General features: G+C 35.7%; 1 protein-coding gene across 1 annotated transcript in view; it reads left to right on the forward strand.

Moving 5' to 3' along the window:
* LOC6047969 (low-density lipoprotein receptor-related protein 4) overlaps positions 1 to 1,033 on the forward strand; it is a 136,406-nt gene extending 135,373 nt beyond the window's left edge. The window contains exon 9 of the mRNA XM_038266557.1: positions 979 to 1,033. Coding sequence (XP_038122485.1) covers positions 979 to 1,033 — 55 coding nt within the window. The remainder of the gene's footprint in view (positions 1 to 978) is intronic.
* The last annotated feature ends 18,618 nt before the right edge of the window (positions 1,034 to 19,651 follow it).

Raw genomic sequence — 19,651 nt, forward strand, 5'->3', positions numbered from 1 at the left:
CCGAGAAGTCCACCCGGGACTTAGCCGAGAAGCCAGCCGAGAAGTCCACCCGGGACTTAGCCGAGAAGCCAGCCGAGAAGTCCACCCGGGACTTAGCCGAGAAGCCAGCCGAGAAGTCCACCCGGGACTTAGCCGATAGGCCAGCCGGAGAAGTCCGAGAAGCCCCGCGACTTAGCTGTTTGCTGTTTGAGAAATCCACCCGGGACTACGCTGCTGGAGAAGTCGGCCGCGACTTAGCTGTTTGCTGTTTGAGAAATCCACCCGGACTTAGCTGCTGGAGAAGTCGGCCGCGACTTAGCTGTTTGCTGTTTGAGAAGTCGGCCGCGACTTAGCTGTTTGCTGTTTGAGAAGTCGGCCGCGACTTAGCTGTTTGCTGTTTGAGAAGTCCACCCGGGACTTGGCCGTTGGAGCACAGCAGAGTCAACACATTACTTGGAGTCTGGATTCAACACTGGTCTGAGGCGGAGAAGCTGAAGAGAAAAAAATCATCGAAGGAAGTGGACAACTTAATTGTCAATAAAACGTGTAAAAAAGACGAGAGTGACCAGTGCCTAAGATTAGTGAAGTATCACAATTCCGCAACCGCTCGGCTGGGCGGTGCACTAATGTTGGTGATACTGAGCGATTTTGACATTTCGGACGTTCACCATTCGAACGCCATCTTCGCTTAAAAACCTGGATACAAGTTTTCTGATTTTTAATGATTCAATAAGTTTTTGGTAAGTACAACATAGAAGACTTAGTGAAGGTTCAGAAATTTTGATTTTATTCAAAAGTTTCACCTATTTGGGTTGTTTCAGGAAATCAAGTTCCAGCTTGTGGTCGGCTTTGGAATCCACACCTGATGCGATGGTCCGGAAGATCCGCTCAAACATCATCCGGCAGTGCTGTGGCGAACTATTATTGACGACAAACACTTAATTTCGGCGGTGCTTTCCGACGTTCGCCAGGAAGTGCCCTCAAGTCCTCCGGATCCAGCGCGGAAACGGAATCGCAATCATACTTTCCGACGCTGCGCAAGAAGGATCAGTGAAGAAAACTTAATTTATTGTATGTGTTTTTACTATTTAAAAAAAAAATACAATTTTGACAATAAATTTTATTTATGCTTGCACAATGAAATAATTCAATTAAATAATGAAGAAAATACTAAATATTTAACACACCTGAATTCCAATGGAAATCCATGTGAATCGCACTACAAATTCATTGCATATTCATAGACCAAGCATTGAAAAATCATGTGAGATTTCACGTCAAATAAACGTGTTTTTCATTTGGAATGTCAGGGTAGCTCCATGATTTGATTCAAGTGATTTGCTCATGAAATTCACATGCTAAGCCGTATGGGGCAGATTCACGTGTAAAACATGTGATATTGCTGTGTGCCTTTCTTTCAGTGTAGTCAACCTTACGGAGCGTTATTTTAGTCTCAAGAAATGTTTGACAAGCTCAACCACCCAACAAAAAAAAACGATGAAATTCACCCAGAAAATTGTAAATTTTCCACTTGTCAGAAAATCTCTATATAGAAACCAGGTTTCGTGCTTACATTTTTTTGACAGCTGGAAACCCCATTTTACCTTATCTAATCTATATGCCATAGATTTCAGCAAACTTTCCCAAACTTCCCGAGTTTTGTATTGTTCCTCGGTCGAGAAAAGTCTGTTGCAAGCAGTAACATTGGCTGAAGTTATTTATTTACTTTTTTTCGACTCCACCCTCAAACGTCCGGGGGGATGACAACCCTATTCCGATCAAAGCAAACTGACAACAGTAGCACGGCTGTCAAATGAGAGCCCACAACAAAAGCACTAGCTGTCAAATGGTAGCCCACACCCTTACACTGAGAGAAAAGCTCCTATTAATATCATAAGTTAAGTCTTATGAACGAGGTCCCAGCTGTGTCCATTGAGGCCCTCACGAAATTCATAATTAAGCTTATGAAAGCATTAGCAAAGCTTATGAGATCAGATCGAATCAGCGCATGCTTTACATAAGATTTTCCAATGATGTTCGACCAATGCCATGTTGTTGTTTTTTTATAAGAACTGGCAACAAAGTTCATAAGATTTTCCTATGGATTTTATAGCTTAGACATTCGCTATTTACAAATGTCAGCAGTGTGAAAATAGCTTAAGACAATTTCATTTCACCCAAACTTTAAAATGGCGTCGGAAGAGCAAACTTGTGGCATGTTATTTCTGTTTAATTCTTTTATGGCATATAACTATTACTTCATTACATTCCGAGGACCTTGGCTTCAAATTCACAATCGAAGCCGATTCCGTAGGCTCGGTCCAGATCAATAGTGAAAACGAAGCGACGAGCCCATCCCAGAGCGCCATTTTACCGATCGAAAGGCCAGTTGGAGGCTCCGGCAAGGACGGCATCTTGTGTCCCCGGCCAAAACGGACTCGCAAAATCTAAAGTAAGTACACATGTTTGAAATTGAACCAGAATTTACCCTAAATTTCACTCCACAGACCGATCCGGTGGAATAAGTCCCGAGCTTCAGCGAGAGTGACGCGACGAGTTCTTCCCGGAAAACAATTCTGCCGATCGAGACGCGAGGCTCATGCACGTCCCGGATCGCCGATCTTTGACCGCCAAGGGCACAGATCTCATGGCCGCCGGCTAGATCTGGTGTGGAATCGGAGAAATCCGGGAAAGTAAAGAGGACATCCCAGTGAACCTGCCTTGGCGCGACTCTTCGGGGACCGGTGATGAAAACGGATCAGAGAGCATCGTTCTGTAGAACTTTGGCCTTCAAAGTTTTCCAATCAAATCTAGATCTCAATTTGATATGTATGCCAGTATAAAACTATAATAATAAACACTGATATCCATAATAACATAATTATTAAAGTCACAAAAAACTTCTTACAAATATCATAAGATTGCTCTATGAAGAACACTGATATCCATAATAAAATAATTGTTGAAGTCATAAAAATCTTCGTACCAATATCATAAGATAGCTCGATGGAAATCTTAAGTAACGGCTTTGTCAAATTTCCCCTCCCAGACATAAGAAAATCTTATGACATTCGAATAAAATCCTGATGTCGAATGGTCATAAGACGTTCTTATGGATTTCGCCAGTACTTTTTTCTGAGTGTACCAAAAATCATGATTTTTTGAGTTCCATATCCCACTTTTCATACGGTTTTTTGAGTTCAGGTACTACAACCATAAAAATGGTTATATGGGTTGAACTGAAAAATTCGTATGAAAAGTGGGATTTGGAACTCAAAAAATCATGATTTTTGGTAAGGGTGCCTAACAAATCAATGTCAAACACGTGAATTGTGTTGCTAATGGCAAATTCATCATATTATTGGAGATTCCATCCCAATATTGGCTGAAATTTCATATCGAAAAAAGTGATTTTTTCTGTTTACATTTTCTTGCTTGTTTTTTTTTTTGGTCGATCAAACAGTGCTACCGTACACTGAGAATCGGCATTACACATTTTTTAGTTTGCTTTTACACATTAGCCTGGGATTATTGAGTTCAACCAGGATAACACACTTCGTGTAACCATAGTAATATGTATAATACTGATTCTCAGTGTTTGTTTTCTGAACTTCCAAAATGGCGGCTTCTTCGCCGGATCTCTTCCGAAAAAGGTCCGGCAGCAAATTTGTACTGTTTTGACTTTTGCTGAGGGTGTCGAATAGATTGATGATTGCCAAAACGATAACGAATAACCTCACTTGTTCAACCCCATCCACAAACGTCAAACCAAACACAATTGTACGGTTTGACCAGGGGGATGCTAAAGACAGCCATCTTGGGGAATCAGATTGATATCGTGATATGATTTGAGCACAGTAAAAGAATATATTTATATTTATTTTTTTTTTCAACACAAATTCTCAATTACTGTAGTAAAAGTCAAATTCTGAAGTTTTTTTTTTTTGAAATGGTCCAATAAACCAATTTTCCAGTTTTTGCTTTTTGGACCTGACTCAAGGCGGATTCAAAAACACCCAAGAAGCAAAAACTGGAAATTTGGTTTATTGGACCTTTTCAAAAAAAAACTCCAGAATTACACAGTAGTTAAGCTAAAAGTCACTTCTGCCAGATGTGTTCTAAATGGTTGTTGTTAGTTAGTTAGTTGTTAGTTGTTGTTGTTGTTGTAAATTGTGGCAAAAATCTGCATCGAAAAAATATTTATTTAGTTTCAATTCATTTAATGCCTGCAGTTTGTGTACTTCTTTACAGTGCGCGGTTGCTTTGTTTTGGTGCCGTAAATGACAGCTCTTTTTTGTTCTGCTCAGGCATGCCAGATTTGAAGAGTTTTTAGCACAGGCTCAATGCTCATTTAACTACGTTAATCGTTGACTTCTTATGAAATGATTTAGTGCTTGCCATTTCATTAGAGCACATAACTTTTTTAACCAAGAGTGTGTCCCTTTCACCCCTTATGTAAACTGTCATTTGAGTGAAAGGGATACACTATTGTTTACAAAAGTTATGTGCCCTTTTGAAATGTTAGGCTCCATTTGCTCACAAAATAGATAAACGTTCTACGGTTCTTCTGCTGGAAAAAGATTTTTAAAAGATTGTTTTTTAATCAGGTTAAATTCATTTGCGTTTTTGTGATGTGCCCGAAAATCTGCAAAATCTGACATGCCTGGTTCTGGTGCCGTAATTGACAGCTTGTGATGGCTGCGGTAGGATGCTTTCTTCTTTCATTGAGAAATTCTTTAAAAATACGAACGCAATCTGTCAAAACTGTTGTGTCAAAGGCTGATGTACACGCTAACGAGAAACCACTATTCCATACCACATGAAAAGGATAGGATTTTAATAAGGCTTCATCCATAAAGTATGTTACGCTATTATCAGCCAAAATTCATTTTTTTATTTTTGAAGCAAAAATAAAGTTCTAAAACCGGTTTCAAAACGGATTAAATACTTTCAATTACAATTTACAACAGGGGACATCCAGAAACCATGCGGACACTATTTGGAAAACCCTGAAGTGTCCACGTAGTTTCTGGATGGCCTCGATTACCTAATGTTAAAAGGAACAATACTTTGTAATTCTTAAGATTGTGTCTTAAAAATAGATTTCTCGTGAAATATTTGCTTGGTGATAACAAACCAGATTGCAGTGATGCTGATTACTCATTTGTGCTCTTGAAAGTTATTTATAACTTGTTTAAAAAGCATCTTACTTGGTTTAGTTTAAAAGTCTTACTGTTTCGGTAGTAAACACCACTTATTGCAAGCACAATCGTTTATCGAATGACGTTCTATTGAACAAGTTTCCTGGCTCTGCTTGTTTGACATTTATGCCCTTTAGGATTCAGTAAGAGTCCCTTCAGGAACACTCACGTTTCGACTCTAACATTTCAAATGGCCAAATATAATTTGTGGCACTAAGTTTACATTGAATAATTCATTAGCATTCGCATTCGCATTGAGATGGTGATCTTAGCAAGTTGCATACTGGATTTCATCATGCTAACGTGATGATTGTTCAGTACACGTCGCTTAAAAATTGATTAATGGGAATAAAAACCAATTCTACCATTGAATAATTCAATCGATAAAGTAATTTTGCATTATATTGACTATCCTCGTCTTATTCTCTACAGTTTCGTGCATTCTTACATTTCTTGAATGGGTAAACCACGTGTTTTTCTTTGATTGAAGATTATGTTTTATGTAATAACAATCCATCCATTCACAGTCGAACCCTCACCAAGTGCATCGATATTGTTTATCTTTAGTCTCACACCACCCGTAAACATCAATTAAACACCATTCTTCAATTGAAACCTGTCACCCATGTTTTAGCTAGCAACCTCAGTCCAAGTCATAATGATATTCCTCGTCGCGGACGGAAACCGCACCAACCACGTTCTTCGACCAAGTGTCAAGTTGAGCAAAATTTATAAAAAAATGTGCTTACCATCGGCACATTTTCCCCACTCACTGCAAAACAAATAAGAAGAGCACCGTGTGCCACATGTGTATAAAATATACGCTAAATACTACACTAGTACAAGCTTAAACGCTCTCTCTTTCAAATTGGTTGTATTAGTAAAGTGTGACTTACTGCGCGGTTTGTGTACCGGCTAAGTGCAGTTTAAAATTTGAGAACGTCGACGCAACATCTTTTCAACACTTACTTAGCCATTTCCGCAGACACATTCATTCCATTCAGTGATGATTAAGCTCGTGATTTGAGAGTGTGAGAGAACGAGGGAGTGGCACTCACATTGAAAGTTTGCTCTCAATGGGTGAGCGCATGTGAGTTCCTTACCGGTTCAAATGCGAAAGAGAAGAGCAGGAGGAATCGCAAGTGAGTAAAGTCTACACAACTTTGTTAAGTGTGCAAAAATCATCTGACTTTCAAATATGATCGAGAAACCCCTCAATAAAATCAATTTAGAGTAATTTATTCTTTAGCTAACTATTTTTAAGTCAAATTATTTTTTTTGCAGCCCCCCAATTCAAACTGCCCAATTTGAATCGGACCGATCGTAAATCTATTTAAAGAATTTAACAACCATTTTAGAGCGCCTTCCAGCTCCCATTCCGGAATTTATCGACGGCTTCAAATCTCAGTCACCTGCGCCTGCACTGGAATCGATTATCGCTTACTTTGATCGCAACAGGTTATTTGTGCACACGCGCTGCAACACCACCTCAACGTCAACTGATAGAGGTGACCAGTGTGGTAGATTACGTAATGCCTCTGGAATGGGGGGAAGACTTGGCTTGACTTCATTTTTCAACAAGAACACTTGTCATTAATCTACCCAAAATAGGGTAATTGAGCCTCTGTGAAAAAAAACTAAATAATAACAAAAATCTATCACATTTCAAATCAGAGTGCACGTTTGACAGTATCAAAACAATGGCAGTGTTGCCGGCAAAACAATGTTGCATTTCGTTCTAATCTAAATTACTGCTGATGTTATTACGGGTCATGACCTACTGCGATCTTTGTGTCAGTAGGTAAGGTCAATTTCATTGAGAGACGACATTCCATTTTATGACCCAGTCATAAGTCACAAAATCAGCACATGCAATTTCCATTCCGCGGGGATAACCCCGAAGTACCGCTATCAAAACGAAACCATGCGCAAGCACCAACCGGGAAAGGAAGGTCACAAAATGGTACAGAAAGAAATTTTTCAAAAGGACGTAATTCTAATTTGTTGCAAAAAAAAAATGATGAAAAATAATAAATTCACGCCAAATATGTTTTTAAATGTACGTCATTTTCAATCGCTAGTCAAGTTTCATTCACAAATTGTATGAAGGATCACTACTACTGAGAATGGGAGCGCTGATAAGAGCTACTTTTATTTGCATAATAAGTGCCGGTCAGCTGGCGACGACGTCGGTCAATACGTTTTAAAGGATGTAGCTAACAATCTGAATTCATTTTACTTTGATATTTGTATTGCTGACTTATTTTAAGACAAACTTACCTTAAAAACATGCCATCAAATCTGCAAAAAATAAGAGAATAAAAGAAAAATCAATAACTTTGGCAACACTTTCGCCACATCTGTCAAAGCAAGCGCCATAATGGCGCCTCACCAACAAAAAAAACTCAAGGCCTGCTGCGCAGAAATCAATCAGACATCTGCAACGCGCCGAGCGCTACGCAACCGAAAATAAGACCGAAATTAGACGCCCAAGAAAGTGTTCTTATATCTTATCTCCGTGAATGGCTCAAGTCACTTTGTCATCCACCAGATAGCGATCCCCGCGAGGGCGTACGAGAGCTGACAACTCTCTTTATGGCGGGTGGTTTTTAACTTTCTTGGTCGATCTAGAAGTTGCTGTTAAGTTGATGGAGGAGAATAAAGATAGGGTTGGGGAGTGGGAAAATCTCACGGTTTCCACCCCCTTTTTCGGAGGTTCATAATTGAATTTCAAAAATTTAAAGAAAAAGGTCAATTTTTTGAGTGATTTTAAAAACCATAAGTCACATTACTTAGTTCTTTCAGGAAAGGAAGCAAAACAATTATGAATATCTCAGTAAATCCAACAAAACTTTGAATTTTACACAAAACTTTAACGTGTAGCTTGACACATTGAAAAACCAGCATACACGCTTTCCTAAAAGTAGTCAAAATTCGTCAATAAGACTTTCTAGGCCTAGTAAAAAAATATAATTTAACCCAAAAATGACAAACTTCTCTTCACAGTGTCCTGATGCAAACAATGCCGTAGTAACAGTTCAATAGGGCGAATCTCAAGTGACAGTTCACGTCAAGTAAGAGGGGGATGGACTGCTTGTTTACAAACGCAGATTTGTCCTATTGAAGTGTTACTACGGAATGATCGAGCTCGAGCTGTCACAGCCCTGCGAAGTATGTTAGCTGACATATCAGGCGTTCAGTCAAAAACACCAGATAGAAGTCGCCTGACAAAAAACTTTTGCTAAAAAGAGATAGGAAACCTGATGCAAACAAACCTCCAGCTGTAATGTAAACATACTTTTAAAGTGTTGGAAAGTCTTATTTAAGAAAAAAATTGAGAATGTTTATTATTTCCAAAAATCACTAAGATTTCTAAACTGTGTGAACCACACCCAAAAATGAGTAAAAAACAGTGTACCCAAAATTTGTACTCACCCTAATCTAAAATAACTCAAATATTTGCAAAAAAACGAGCTCACTCATCAGAAATGAGTATTAACTAGTGACGGGACGTGTTTATGGCAGGGGTCATCCACATCTTACGTAAGACATTGTGTGAATTTATCTCAATGCTCAACGCAAAACAAATGTATTCATTTTTAAGATTTGAGTAAAACCAGAGCTGTGGAGTCGGACTTGTGTCGGAGTCGGCGTCGGAGTAGGAGTTGAAGCCGGAGTCGGTGGAATCGCGTCTTTTTGGAAGGCTGGAGTTGGAGTCGGCAAATTCTTTGAGTGATCAAAATCACTCAATTTTCGTCAAAATCGAACTTACTCAGAAATGAGTAGATTGGGCATCTTTAAGATTTGAGTAACTTTCACTCAAAATTCAACTTAAATTTAGTAAAATTCATCCAAATCTGAATGAAATTCACTCAAATCTGACAGATGTCCCATTTACTCATTTCTGAATAGGTTCGGTTTTGACGAAAACTGAGTGATTTGAAATGAGGGTGCAGAGTCGGAGTTCGGATTTGGAGTCTTCACAGCTAGAGTTGGCTATTTCCAACCATTTTTCATGGGAGTTTTGAGTCTGTTTGGAGAGTTGGAGTTGGAGCCACTAAATTTAAGTACCCAAAGTCGGATTCGCTTGAAAAGCTACCTAAATCCGCAGCCCTGCGTGAAACTCTCTCAAATCTTAATTGTCATGAATGTCAATATGTTCGTAGGGCACATTTGTTTACAATGTTTTCTCATATAGCAAAATTTCCGTTGAAAATTCCCCGAATTACTTAAAATTCATCACGCATGCTTGCAAAACAACCGTTACAATCAAACGATTGTGTTTTTTTTTACGTGAACCGCCTTCAAAGACCAAATCTCGGGCACGCACAAATCGCAAAAACAAAAACATTCGCAAAAAACAACAAATCCCTCCTAACCCAAAACCGCGATGACTTCATTAGCCACATTAGCATGCGTAACGCACCGATCTTACCCTCAACCCAACGATCAACTCCAATCAAACGATTCGCGGAGATTAAAAATTTCGCAAATTGAATTTTTCTGCCGACAGACGCAGAATGCGAAATTAGATCACGCATCGTCGTAAAGATTAGAACCAGAAGCCAGCACCGCCCCGCGCAAAACCTAACCTCAGCTAAAGCTTACGAGGGGTACCGTTTCGTGCGGGGTTCCCACCTGGACAAAAAGTGCGTCGTCCTGATGACAGTCGGAACCCGTTAGCCCGCGAGGCGTTTGTTTTTGCGCCAATTTCTCCGCAGGGAGTCGCGTCGCGGCTTTAATTATTTAATTTTTTCGCAAATATTGTGATTTGTATGCAAATGTGCGCCCGTAGCTTCTTGGCGGAAAGCTTAATTACCGCGAAATGGATTGGAAGCGTGCCTCGCGGCAGGATTTGATTCTTTTCTACGCATCTCGTAGAATAAAAAGTCAATCAGTGGAAATTTGCGTAAATGCGTGCGCGAATTTTGAGGCGGGATGAGGCGATGAGGACGACTAATGGAAGCGCGATGTCGTTAATTAGATAATTGGGGCAGTTTTTTTGGTGGGAGAATGCGAAATTTCAAGTTTTTCGCTAGTAAAACTAACAGTAGTCTCCTAAACCGTTAGTTTCGGCAGGATGGGTTTCCTTTTGACCTACTTCTGATTTAAAATATGTTAAATTCAATAGAGTGAAGCAAATACTTTTCTTCACAGATGCAAAACTGTTCAAATTTCACCCAAAACTGAATTTTAATGAGTCTATTCAAAACTATTCCCAAATCAAGTTATCATGTCAAGAATTTAAACTCAAAAATGACGAACTCCTCTTCACAGTGTCCTGATGCAAACAATCCCTGACTGACAGACGGGGCCGACAACGGCCCGAAAACGGCCCGACGGCTCGACAAAACGGCCCGAATTCCGACGGTTTGTCCGACGGAATTCGGGCCCTTTTCGTGCGTATATGCAACACTTTGTCCGACGATGGTCGAAATCGACGTTTGAGAAAATCGACGTTGACGGGCCGTTGTCGGGCCGTTTTCGGGCGACTTTGTTATTTAGATTGTCCTGCCATTGTCTGACGTTTGATTTTCGAATTTTTGCGATAATTAGATGTTTACAAAACAGATTTAAATTGCATTTTTTTTTATTTCTCATCATAAATTAAATAACAATATAATAGGCGTTATAAGTGCAGAGGCGAGCCTTCAAGATCTCAGACGACTCAGAATTTGTCTTCGGTGGCAAAAGTTGCATGTTTTGACTTTGTCTGAAAGAGAATGTTGATTGAGGAAAATGAAATCAAAATTGTACGCTGCATTTGTATACCTTTTCCATTATTCCGCAAAGCTGACATGCACTAATTTTAATAGAAAATTGAAACAATATAACACCGAAAAAAAACTTATCACAATGGCAACCATCCAAAAATGAACTGTCATAGCCATAACTGTGTCATCGCCTGCCTAGTTTTTTGCAAACGCTGAAAAACGCACGACAATCGCTCGAAAATGGCAGGACTTAATCGACATCCAGCAGATAACGCTTCGAATTGAACGACCGCGGGACTTCAGTCTAACAGGGATGATCGAGCTCGAGCTGTCAGAGTCCCTGCGAAATATGTTGGCTGAAATATCGGGCGGGCAATCAAAACCACCAGCTAGAAGTCTCACTGACTGATGCACGAAGTGATTTGTTTACCTTTTTTCGGTGACCTCCGCAAACGTCAAACCATACAAAATTGCTGCCGAATCTTTTCCGAGCGAGATCCGTATTGATGTATTGATTTGACGTTTGCTGAGGATGCAGAAAAGTTTGATTATGTTCTGCTTGCAAAAGACAATAACAAAAAAAACTTTGGCTAGAAAGAGATAGAAAATCTAATGCAAACAAATCGGCAGCTTCCATGTACACAGCTGAGCTGTCATTGTTCTCATTACTCATTTTTGAGTACGTTTGTTTTTAAGGAAATTTGAGAATCAGATCGACATTTACTATACTTAGCCTGACATTGAGTCAACAGAAGTTTAAAAAGTTATGGCCTATCTACAATCACTTAACTTAGAAAATTTCACTTAGCTTAGAAGTTTGAACCAATGGAAATGAATCTGATCTTCTACAATGAAAAGGAATAAAATTAGAAACTTGACGTATGGTTTGGAAAATTTCAAAATCTACGGTAAGTTGACGTTTCCATATCAAAAGTAAACAAACAACTGCATAGCAACGTATATCAGCCCAGCAAATTTTCTAAGTTGATTGTGGATGACGGCCGTAAGTTGTGTACATTTTCTAAGTTTTACTTTACTTAACTATTCTAAGCTAAGTGATTGTAGATAGGCCAGGGGTGTTTTTTTAAGTGACAGCTATTTGTGTACAGTTATTTTTTTCAAAATTTAAGGATTAAAATCAAGCTTTAGGATTTTAAATATTGCCAGTGCTCTTAAAAAAGTCTGTTATTCATCTAAACATCATCATGCTTCGAAATCAAGAACACATCAAGAAGCATCACTCGCATTGACCTTCATTCGTCGTCGCTCCTCCTAAAATTTGCAATGACGTGTTCATATCTGCGTTCGCAAATTTCTACTCCATCATGATGCGGGCCAGCATTCCGTGGCCAAACGTCTTCTTCGGCTCCTCCTCCTCCTCCTCCACCACTACGTCAAACCATATTCAGAAGCTCCGTTAGAAACGGGGTCCGAAACCAAACCCGTGAATGCAACTCATTTCCTCTTCTAAGGTACAAGTAACGTTCAAAGTTCGCGAAACCCGGCAAGTTTAGAATTTCATCCTTCTTAATTGACATTGCGCAATATTCGTACAGGATTGCTTTCTTTTTACCCCTTTTTTTGCGCGCCTGTTTGCACTCATTAAATACCCCTCACTTGCTTGACCTCCTCCGAGGGGTCCGCCGATCGTGTTCAAGTGACCACGAGCGGGTCTTGCCCAGCAAAAAAAACGAATCGTTCCAGCAAATCATGCGAGATCATTGACCACCCCACGACACAACGTCGTCATATTCGTCGTTGTTTTAGACTTTTTTTGCTGCTGTGGCGAACTCTCTAGTCCCGTGTACCGGTGGCCATTTAAATGGCAAAGTTCTCTTTATTAGTGTGTTGCGAGTGAGAACGAGGGGAAGGTGGATGGGCACGACCAGGGGGTGAAACAACACAAGAAGTTTGCAAAATTTAAATGCTTTCCATCATCATTTTTATTTTTTTTGCGCACTCCATCCGCGATTTCTGACCGTTTGCCTAGATTTTGCGAACTGGTGGTCGATGGACTGACGTGGAATCGGCGGATATTAAACACCATCGTCGGGGCCATTAGCGGCGGAGAAATTCCCACATTTTCACCACGTGAACCACTTGTGAGGGAATGCAACGACAGTAAAACGAAATTGATCCCTCCTGGATGGGTAAATAAGCGAAAAAGTTGGGATTTTAACAAAATTGAACGTCAGATATAAACGACCTTGAAGATGGCATCACTGCACAGTTCGGAAACAGTAATTTACACAGTTCTTGGAATAATTCTAAATTGGGTAAATTCCCATTTGTGTACTCTTGTTGCTTGACATTTACAACTTCAACTTAAAATCTCAAAATTTTTAAATTGATTAAAATTCTTAAAATTCTTAAAATTCTTAAAATTCTTAAAATTCTTAAAATTCTTAAAATTCTTAAAATTCTTAAAATTCATAAAATTCTTAAAATTCTTAAAATTCTTAAAATTCTTAAAATTCTTAAAATTCTTAAAATTCTTAAAATTCTTAAAATTTTAAAATTCTTAAAATTCTTAAAATCTTAAAATTTTAAAATTTTAAAATTCTTAAAATTTTAAAATTTTAAAATTTTAAAATTCTTAAAATTCTTAAAATTCTTAAAATTCTTAAAATTTTAAAATTTTAAAATTCTTAAAATTTTAAAATTTTAAAATTCTTAAAATTCTTAAAATTCTTAAAATTTTAAAATTTTAAAATTTTAAAATTTTTAAAATTTTAAAATTCTTAAAATTTTAAAATTCTGAAAATTCTAAAATTCTTAAAATTCTTAAAATTTTAAAATTCTTAAAATTTTAAAATTTTAAAATTCTTAAAATTCTTAAAATTCTTAAAATTTTAAAATTTTAAAATTTTAAAATTCTTAAAATTTTAAAATTCTTAAAATTTTAAAATTCTTAAAATTTTAAAATTCTTAAAATTCTTAAAATTTTAAAATCTTAAAATTTTTAAAATTCTTAAAATTTTAAAATTTTAAAATTCTTAAAATTCTTAAAATTCTTAAAATTCTTAAAATTCTTAAAATTTAAAATTTTAAAATTCTTAAAATTTTAAAATTTAAAATTCTTAAAATTCTTAAAATTCTTAAAATTTAAAATTCTTAAAATTCTTAAAATTTTAAAATTCTTAAAATTCTTAAAATTCTTAAAATTTAAAATTTAAAATTCTAAAATTCTTAAAATTTTAAAATTCTTAAAATTCTTAAAATTCTTAAAATTCTTAAAATTCTTAAAATTTTAAAATTCTTAAAATTCTTAAAATTTTAAAATTTTAAAATTTTAAAATTCTTAAAATTCTAAAATTCTTAAAATTCTTAAAATTCTTAAAATTCTTAAAATTCTTAAAATTTTAAAATTCTTAAAATTCTTAAAATTTTAAAATTCTTAAAATTCTTAAAATTCTTAAAATTCTTAAAATTCTTAAAATTTTAAAATTTTAAAATTTTAAAATTTTAAAATTTTAAAATTTTTAAAATTCTTAAAATTTTAAAATTTATAAAATTTTAAAATTCTTAAAATTCTAAAATTCTTAAAATTTTAAAATTCTTAAAATTTTTAAAATTTTAAAATTCTTAAAATTCTTAAAATTTTAAAATTCTTAAAATTCTTAAAATTCTTAAAATTCTTAAAATTCTTAAAATTCTTAAAATTTTAAAATTCTTAAAATTTTAAAATTCTTAAAATTCTTAAAATTTTAAAATTCTTAAAATTCTTAAAATTTTAAAATTTTAAAATTTTAAAATTTTAAAATTTTAAAATTCTTAAAATTCTTAAAATTTTAAAATTTAAAATTCTTAAAATTCTTAAAATTTTAAAATTTTAAAATTTTAAAATTTAAAATTTTAAAATTCTTAAAATTTTAAAATTCTTAAAATTTTAAAATTCTTAAAATTCTTAAAATTTTAAAATTTTAAAATTTTAAAATTTTAAAATTCTTAAAATTTTAAAATTTTAAAATTCTTAAAATTTTAAAATTTTAAAATTTTAAAATTCTTAAAATTCTTAAAATTTTAAAATTTTAAAATTCTTAAAATTTTAAAATTCTTAAAATTCTTAAAATTTTAAAATTCTTAAAATTCTTAAAATTCTTAAAATTTTAAAATTTTAAAATTTTAAAATTCTTAAAATTCTTAAAATTTTAAAATTCTTAAAATTCTTAAAATTCTTAAAATTCTTAAAATTAAAATTTTAAAATTTTAAAATTTTAAAATTCTTAAAATTCTTAAAATTTTAAAATTCTTAAAATTTAAAATTTTAAAATTTTAAAATTTTAAAATTCTTAAAATTGTTAAAATTCTTAAAATTTAAAATTTTAAAATTTTAAAATTTTAAAATTTTAAAATTTTAAAATTTTAAAATTCTTAAAATTCTTAAAATTCTTAAAATTCTTAAAATTCTTAAAATTCTTAAAATTCTTAAAATTCTTAAAATTCTTAAAATTCTTAAAATTTTTAAATTTCTTAAAATTCTTAAAATTCTTAAAATTCTTATAATTTTAGATTGTTTTAAGTAAATTAAATCGTAAAAATCATAAAACCAGAAATCAAATCTATCGAAAACCTGTTCGAAACCATCAAATCCAACCGAGTCAACCCGTCTGTGTCCGTCCAAACACTTCTCAACAAGTGATGACTGCGTGAAAAAGTGCGTCGTCGTCTCTCCAGCGATGATGGAGATGATGAAGCGCGAAATATTATTTTCTTAGGCCTACCCACACGCACACACCTCTTGAGAGCTGTCTATTTTCGGCGGCCGCGAGATGAAGTTTGATGAAACGTCATACACGCACTATCCCTTTTGGTGTTCTCCTTTCACATAGATCTCGCAGTGGCGTAACCTTGAACTTAATTTTTTGGCATGCTTTATGCGTAGAGTGCGTGCGTTTTGGGTGGTTCTTATGGGTTTGGAAACGTTTTAAAAATGTATATCAGATTAAACAGTGTTGCCAGCAATAGGAAAACAAATTTTGATTAAAAATCCTGAAACCCTACATTACCTTTCCCCTTCACATTTATTTAAAACGAACTGTCAATTCAAACCGTGTTGCCAACAAACTTAAAAATCCGATTAACTGCACATTTCCCAGCAGAAAAAAGAACATCTGATCAATTCCCGAAGCCGTTCAAAACCGCTCTTCGCGTTCGTAAAGATAACAGGAGCTTAAAATATGTCCCGAAACTTAATACGGCCGGTTCAACATTCTCCTCCAACTCGTTCTCGCCGCTTCTAACAGAAATAAATTATAAAATTTTAGAAAGTAACCTCATCCAGAGAGGGAACGAGTTTTTTTTTTTGTTTCTTTTTCGACACCCTACCTCCAAATCCCAATCCCCGGCAGCGCGAGAGGTTCTTAGAGTTGTCGTCCTCGCGCCGACAAGGTCCTTCTCGCAAGGCTCTTCAGAATCTAACCGCGCTGAACGCGATCTGCCGGGACGGCTGGAATGTGGTAATGGCAAGAATGTGCACAGAATCATACTCCAACAAAAAAAAAGAGCGAGCCTCGAACAGCTTTTTTCGGGGTTCGGAGAGTGTGTGTGTGTTGTTCCGATCACCGGCAGAACTGGTTATCACACACGCAGTTTTAGGAGTTTGCGAGCCAGCCAACAACATAAAAACGAGCACGAAGCAAACCAGAACATCTCCTGGGATGACGGCCAGTTTGCGGCCAAACATGTGTTTTGGGCCATTAAAACGTATGATTTTGGGGCCGCGAGCACCACATCTAGTGCCAGACACAGAAGAGAGCATTTGGCAGCGCAGTGTTGCCTGGAAGCTTTGAAAACAATCATAAGAATCGGCAACACTGGAAATTTGACAGCTACATTTCAATTTTGAATCATTCAAAATTGTTAACAACTTCACAAACAAATCAAATTAGCAACACTTCCAATTTGACAGCTACACTGCGATAATGAACTCCTCAAAAATTCACATCTTTCAAAATGACCCCTCAAAACTGGCACCACTGCTCACCGACTGCAAGTTCGTGTCGAGGGAACCAGTTCCAAATATTTTTTTTGTGGACACTGTCCCACCGGATTCCAGAAATCCACTCACGGGTCTTTTCTCGGCATTTTTTGTTTGTTTGCTTATCTAACTTGCATCTCGACGCGTCACGATTGTTTTCCACACTGTCTACCCCCTTGGCGTTGTGCTTCTGTCAATGTGCTATGCAAAATGAGTAGTTTTTACTCATTATCGAGTAACGTCCAATGACAGATGGGTTCTTTGATTTCGAAAGATGCAAATGATTTTGATTTTGAGTGTAGAACATTTTGTACACACCATTTTTTTTTACTGAAATTCAGTAAAGTTTTACTGAATATTCATCTACTGAAATTTCAGTAAACGATTCAGTAATTTTGATTTTACTGAATTCTCAGTAAACTGATATTTGTCTCTTTGACAGATGATTTACTGAAATTTCAGTAAAATGCTTGTCAAAACAACTGAAATTTCAGCAAAAGAAACGTCAAATTATTTTGCTGAAAATTCAGTAATTTTCTTGTAAAAGTTTTACAGATCATTTGCTGAAGATTTAGCAATCATTGCTGGTATTTCAGTTATCAAAATTTGATTTTGCTTGTCATTAAAATACTGTTATTAATTAATTTATTTCATCAATCGTCCAAACCTAAAAAACAGGTGGTTAGCATCGAGGCATTTGTTATTAACATTTTTCTTACCTTTGTTTCTAAAGATCACAATACAAAATTTAAAAAAAAAAAACAACACATTTGAAAGAGGACTTTTTCTCAGCAGCATCCAAACAATAAGTCAGAAGTGACATTTCAGTTTGACAGATATGCAGTTACTGATTTTTCAGGAATGTTTTTGTTTGTTACCGAATTTCAGGAAATGTGATGATTACTGAATTGCATTTAGTTATTTATTTTACTGAAATGGCAACCCAAAATTTGCTGTGTAGTTGACAGTTCGCAAATCAAGAAATCTATGTGAAATGGGTAGTTGTTACTCATTAAACATTAACTTACAAAGACGAATGAAATTTTGATTGCTCGTGTAAAACTAATTGCGGAGTTTGGCAGTTCTCATATTTGACAACCATGATATCTTAGCAAAATAAGTAGTTTTCACTCATTATAGAGTAACTCCTAGCGGCAAATGAGTTTTGTTTTGTTTATTCCGAAGGATGCAATTTATCATACATAGTGATTAAGCGGGACCAAAAAAAGAGAAAAACATGTTGCTCATAATGCCCAAAATATATCTTCGAAATGATTGATCATTACCATCTTGCGGTTTCGTTTGTTTTCTGTGCTGTGACGAGATTTTCGCGTCGAACTTAAGATTGCAGGTAATCTAAACTGATAAGGTTGACAGTAAAAAATGAGATAATTACGATAAAAAATTATCAAACCATTTTAGAAGTGTATTTCTCGGGTGAGTTTTCAAAAAGCCGTAAGAGCCACTGTGACCTCTAACACTAATTTTCGTTTTTCTCGAAAATGAAACAAAATTTCATTTATTTCAAGTATGGGGCACTTGAAGGACGTGTAGATGAACAATCTCGAGCATTTTTGATATTGGTTATTCGTAAGTATTTCGAATACCGATGCAAAAAGGACTTTGTTTACCAATGGCTTTTACGGCTTTTTGAAAACTAATCCGAGATTTGACCGATGAAGTTCAACGAACAGTGCTGCCAGTATGTTTTTATTTCTGCAACCTCATTTAGAATCACTTAGTTTTGTCAAACCCGTACCTACTCAAAAATGCGTAAGTTTTCGTTGAGTTGAGTTTTGACGTTTCGTCAAATCTGAACCTACTCACAAATGAGTTTTGAAGCAATAACGTCAGATTGTGATGCATTTCGTTCTGAATGTGGTGACTGAGTGAATTTTACCTAGATCTGAGTCAAGATAATTCAAATCTGACGTTTGGCCTCAAAACTCATTTCTGAGTAGGTTCTAATTTGACGAAAACTGAATGATTTGAATTTAAACTTTTAGTTTTAAACGATAATTTATCTATTTTAGAACATTTTTATGCCAGTCACGACCAGTATAACATTGTCATTAAAAAAAAACAAACACTATTGCGTCAATGTCACACACTTGTCCCAACAAGTAGCGCCTCCACCTTGCGTCAATAGCTAATCTGGGCGAGGTTCGGATTTTCTAGCTTCTGCGTGCTCCAGTTTTGATTGCAATCCGATCAAACTGTGGAAGTTACGTTTCTTTCTGTGTACACAGGTTGCACCCATCCGGAATGTGTACGTACTACTACCTCATACAGTATCATTGTTAGCCAAAGGAGAAGCGCAAAAGGGCCATAATTCATCGCGTTGCACTGCTTATCGGAGTCCACATCCACTTGAAAATCTCAAGATAAGGGCCCCGCCATAAACGGCGATACACCGCAGTGCAGTGGAAATTTCTGCCTTCCGGGACACTTTTACCCTGGTGATGGGTAAAATATAAATGACTTTTAGCGTGCGAGGCCACCAGACGCGCGCAAGGTTTGTGTGAGAACCACTTAAAACCGTTTAAAACATGGTGTTGGTCCGCATGGAGCAAGGAAAAGCATATTGGCTTAAGCCCCAGCAGAGTCAAGTTCAAAAGCACTTGTAAAGTCGCGGTGAAAAATGCAGCACAATGTTTTATTTTCCACATATTGCCGTATTTTTTATGAGTTGTTAGGCGCGACTAAATTCACAGAAAGAAAATTTCCTCTGAAATTTGTAACTAGAAAATTTCAATCAAATTACATAAATTTTTTTT

The sequence above is a fragment of the Culex quinquefasciatus genome, chromosome 1 (assembly GCF_015732765.1).
Source record: "Culex quinquefasciatus strain JHB chromosome 1, VPISU_Cqui_1.0_pri_paternal, whole genome shotgun sequence".
NCBI classification, from domain to species: Eukaryota; Metazoa; Arthropoda; class Insecta; order Diptera; family Culicidae; genus Culex; species Culex quinquefasciatus.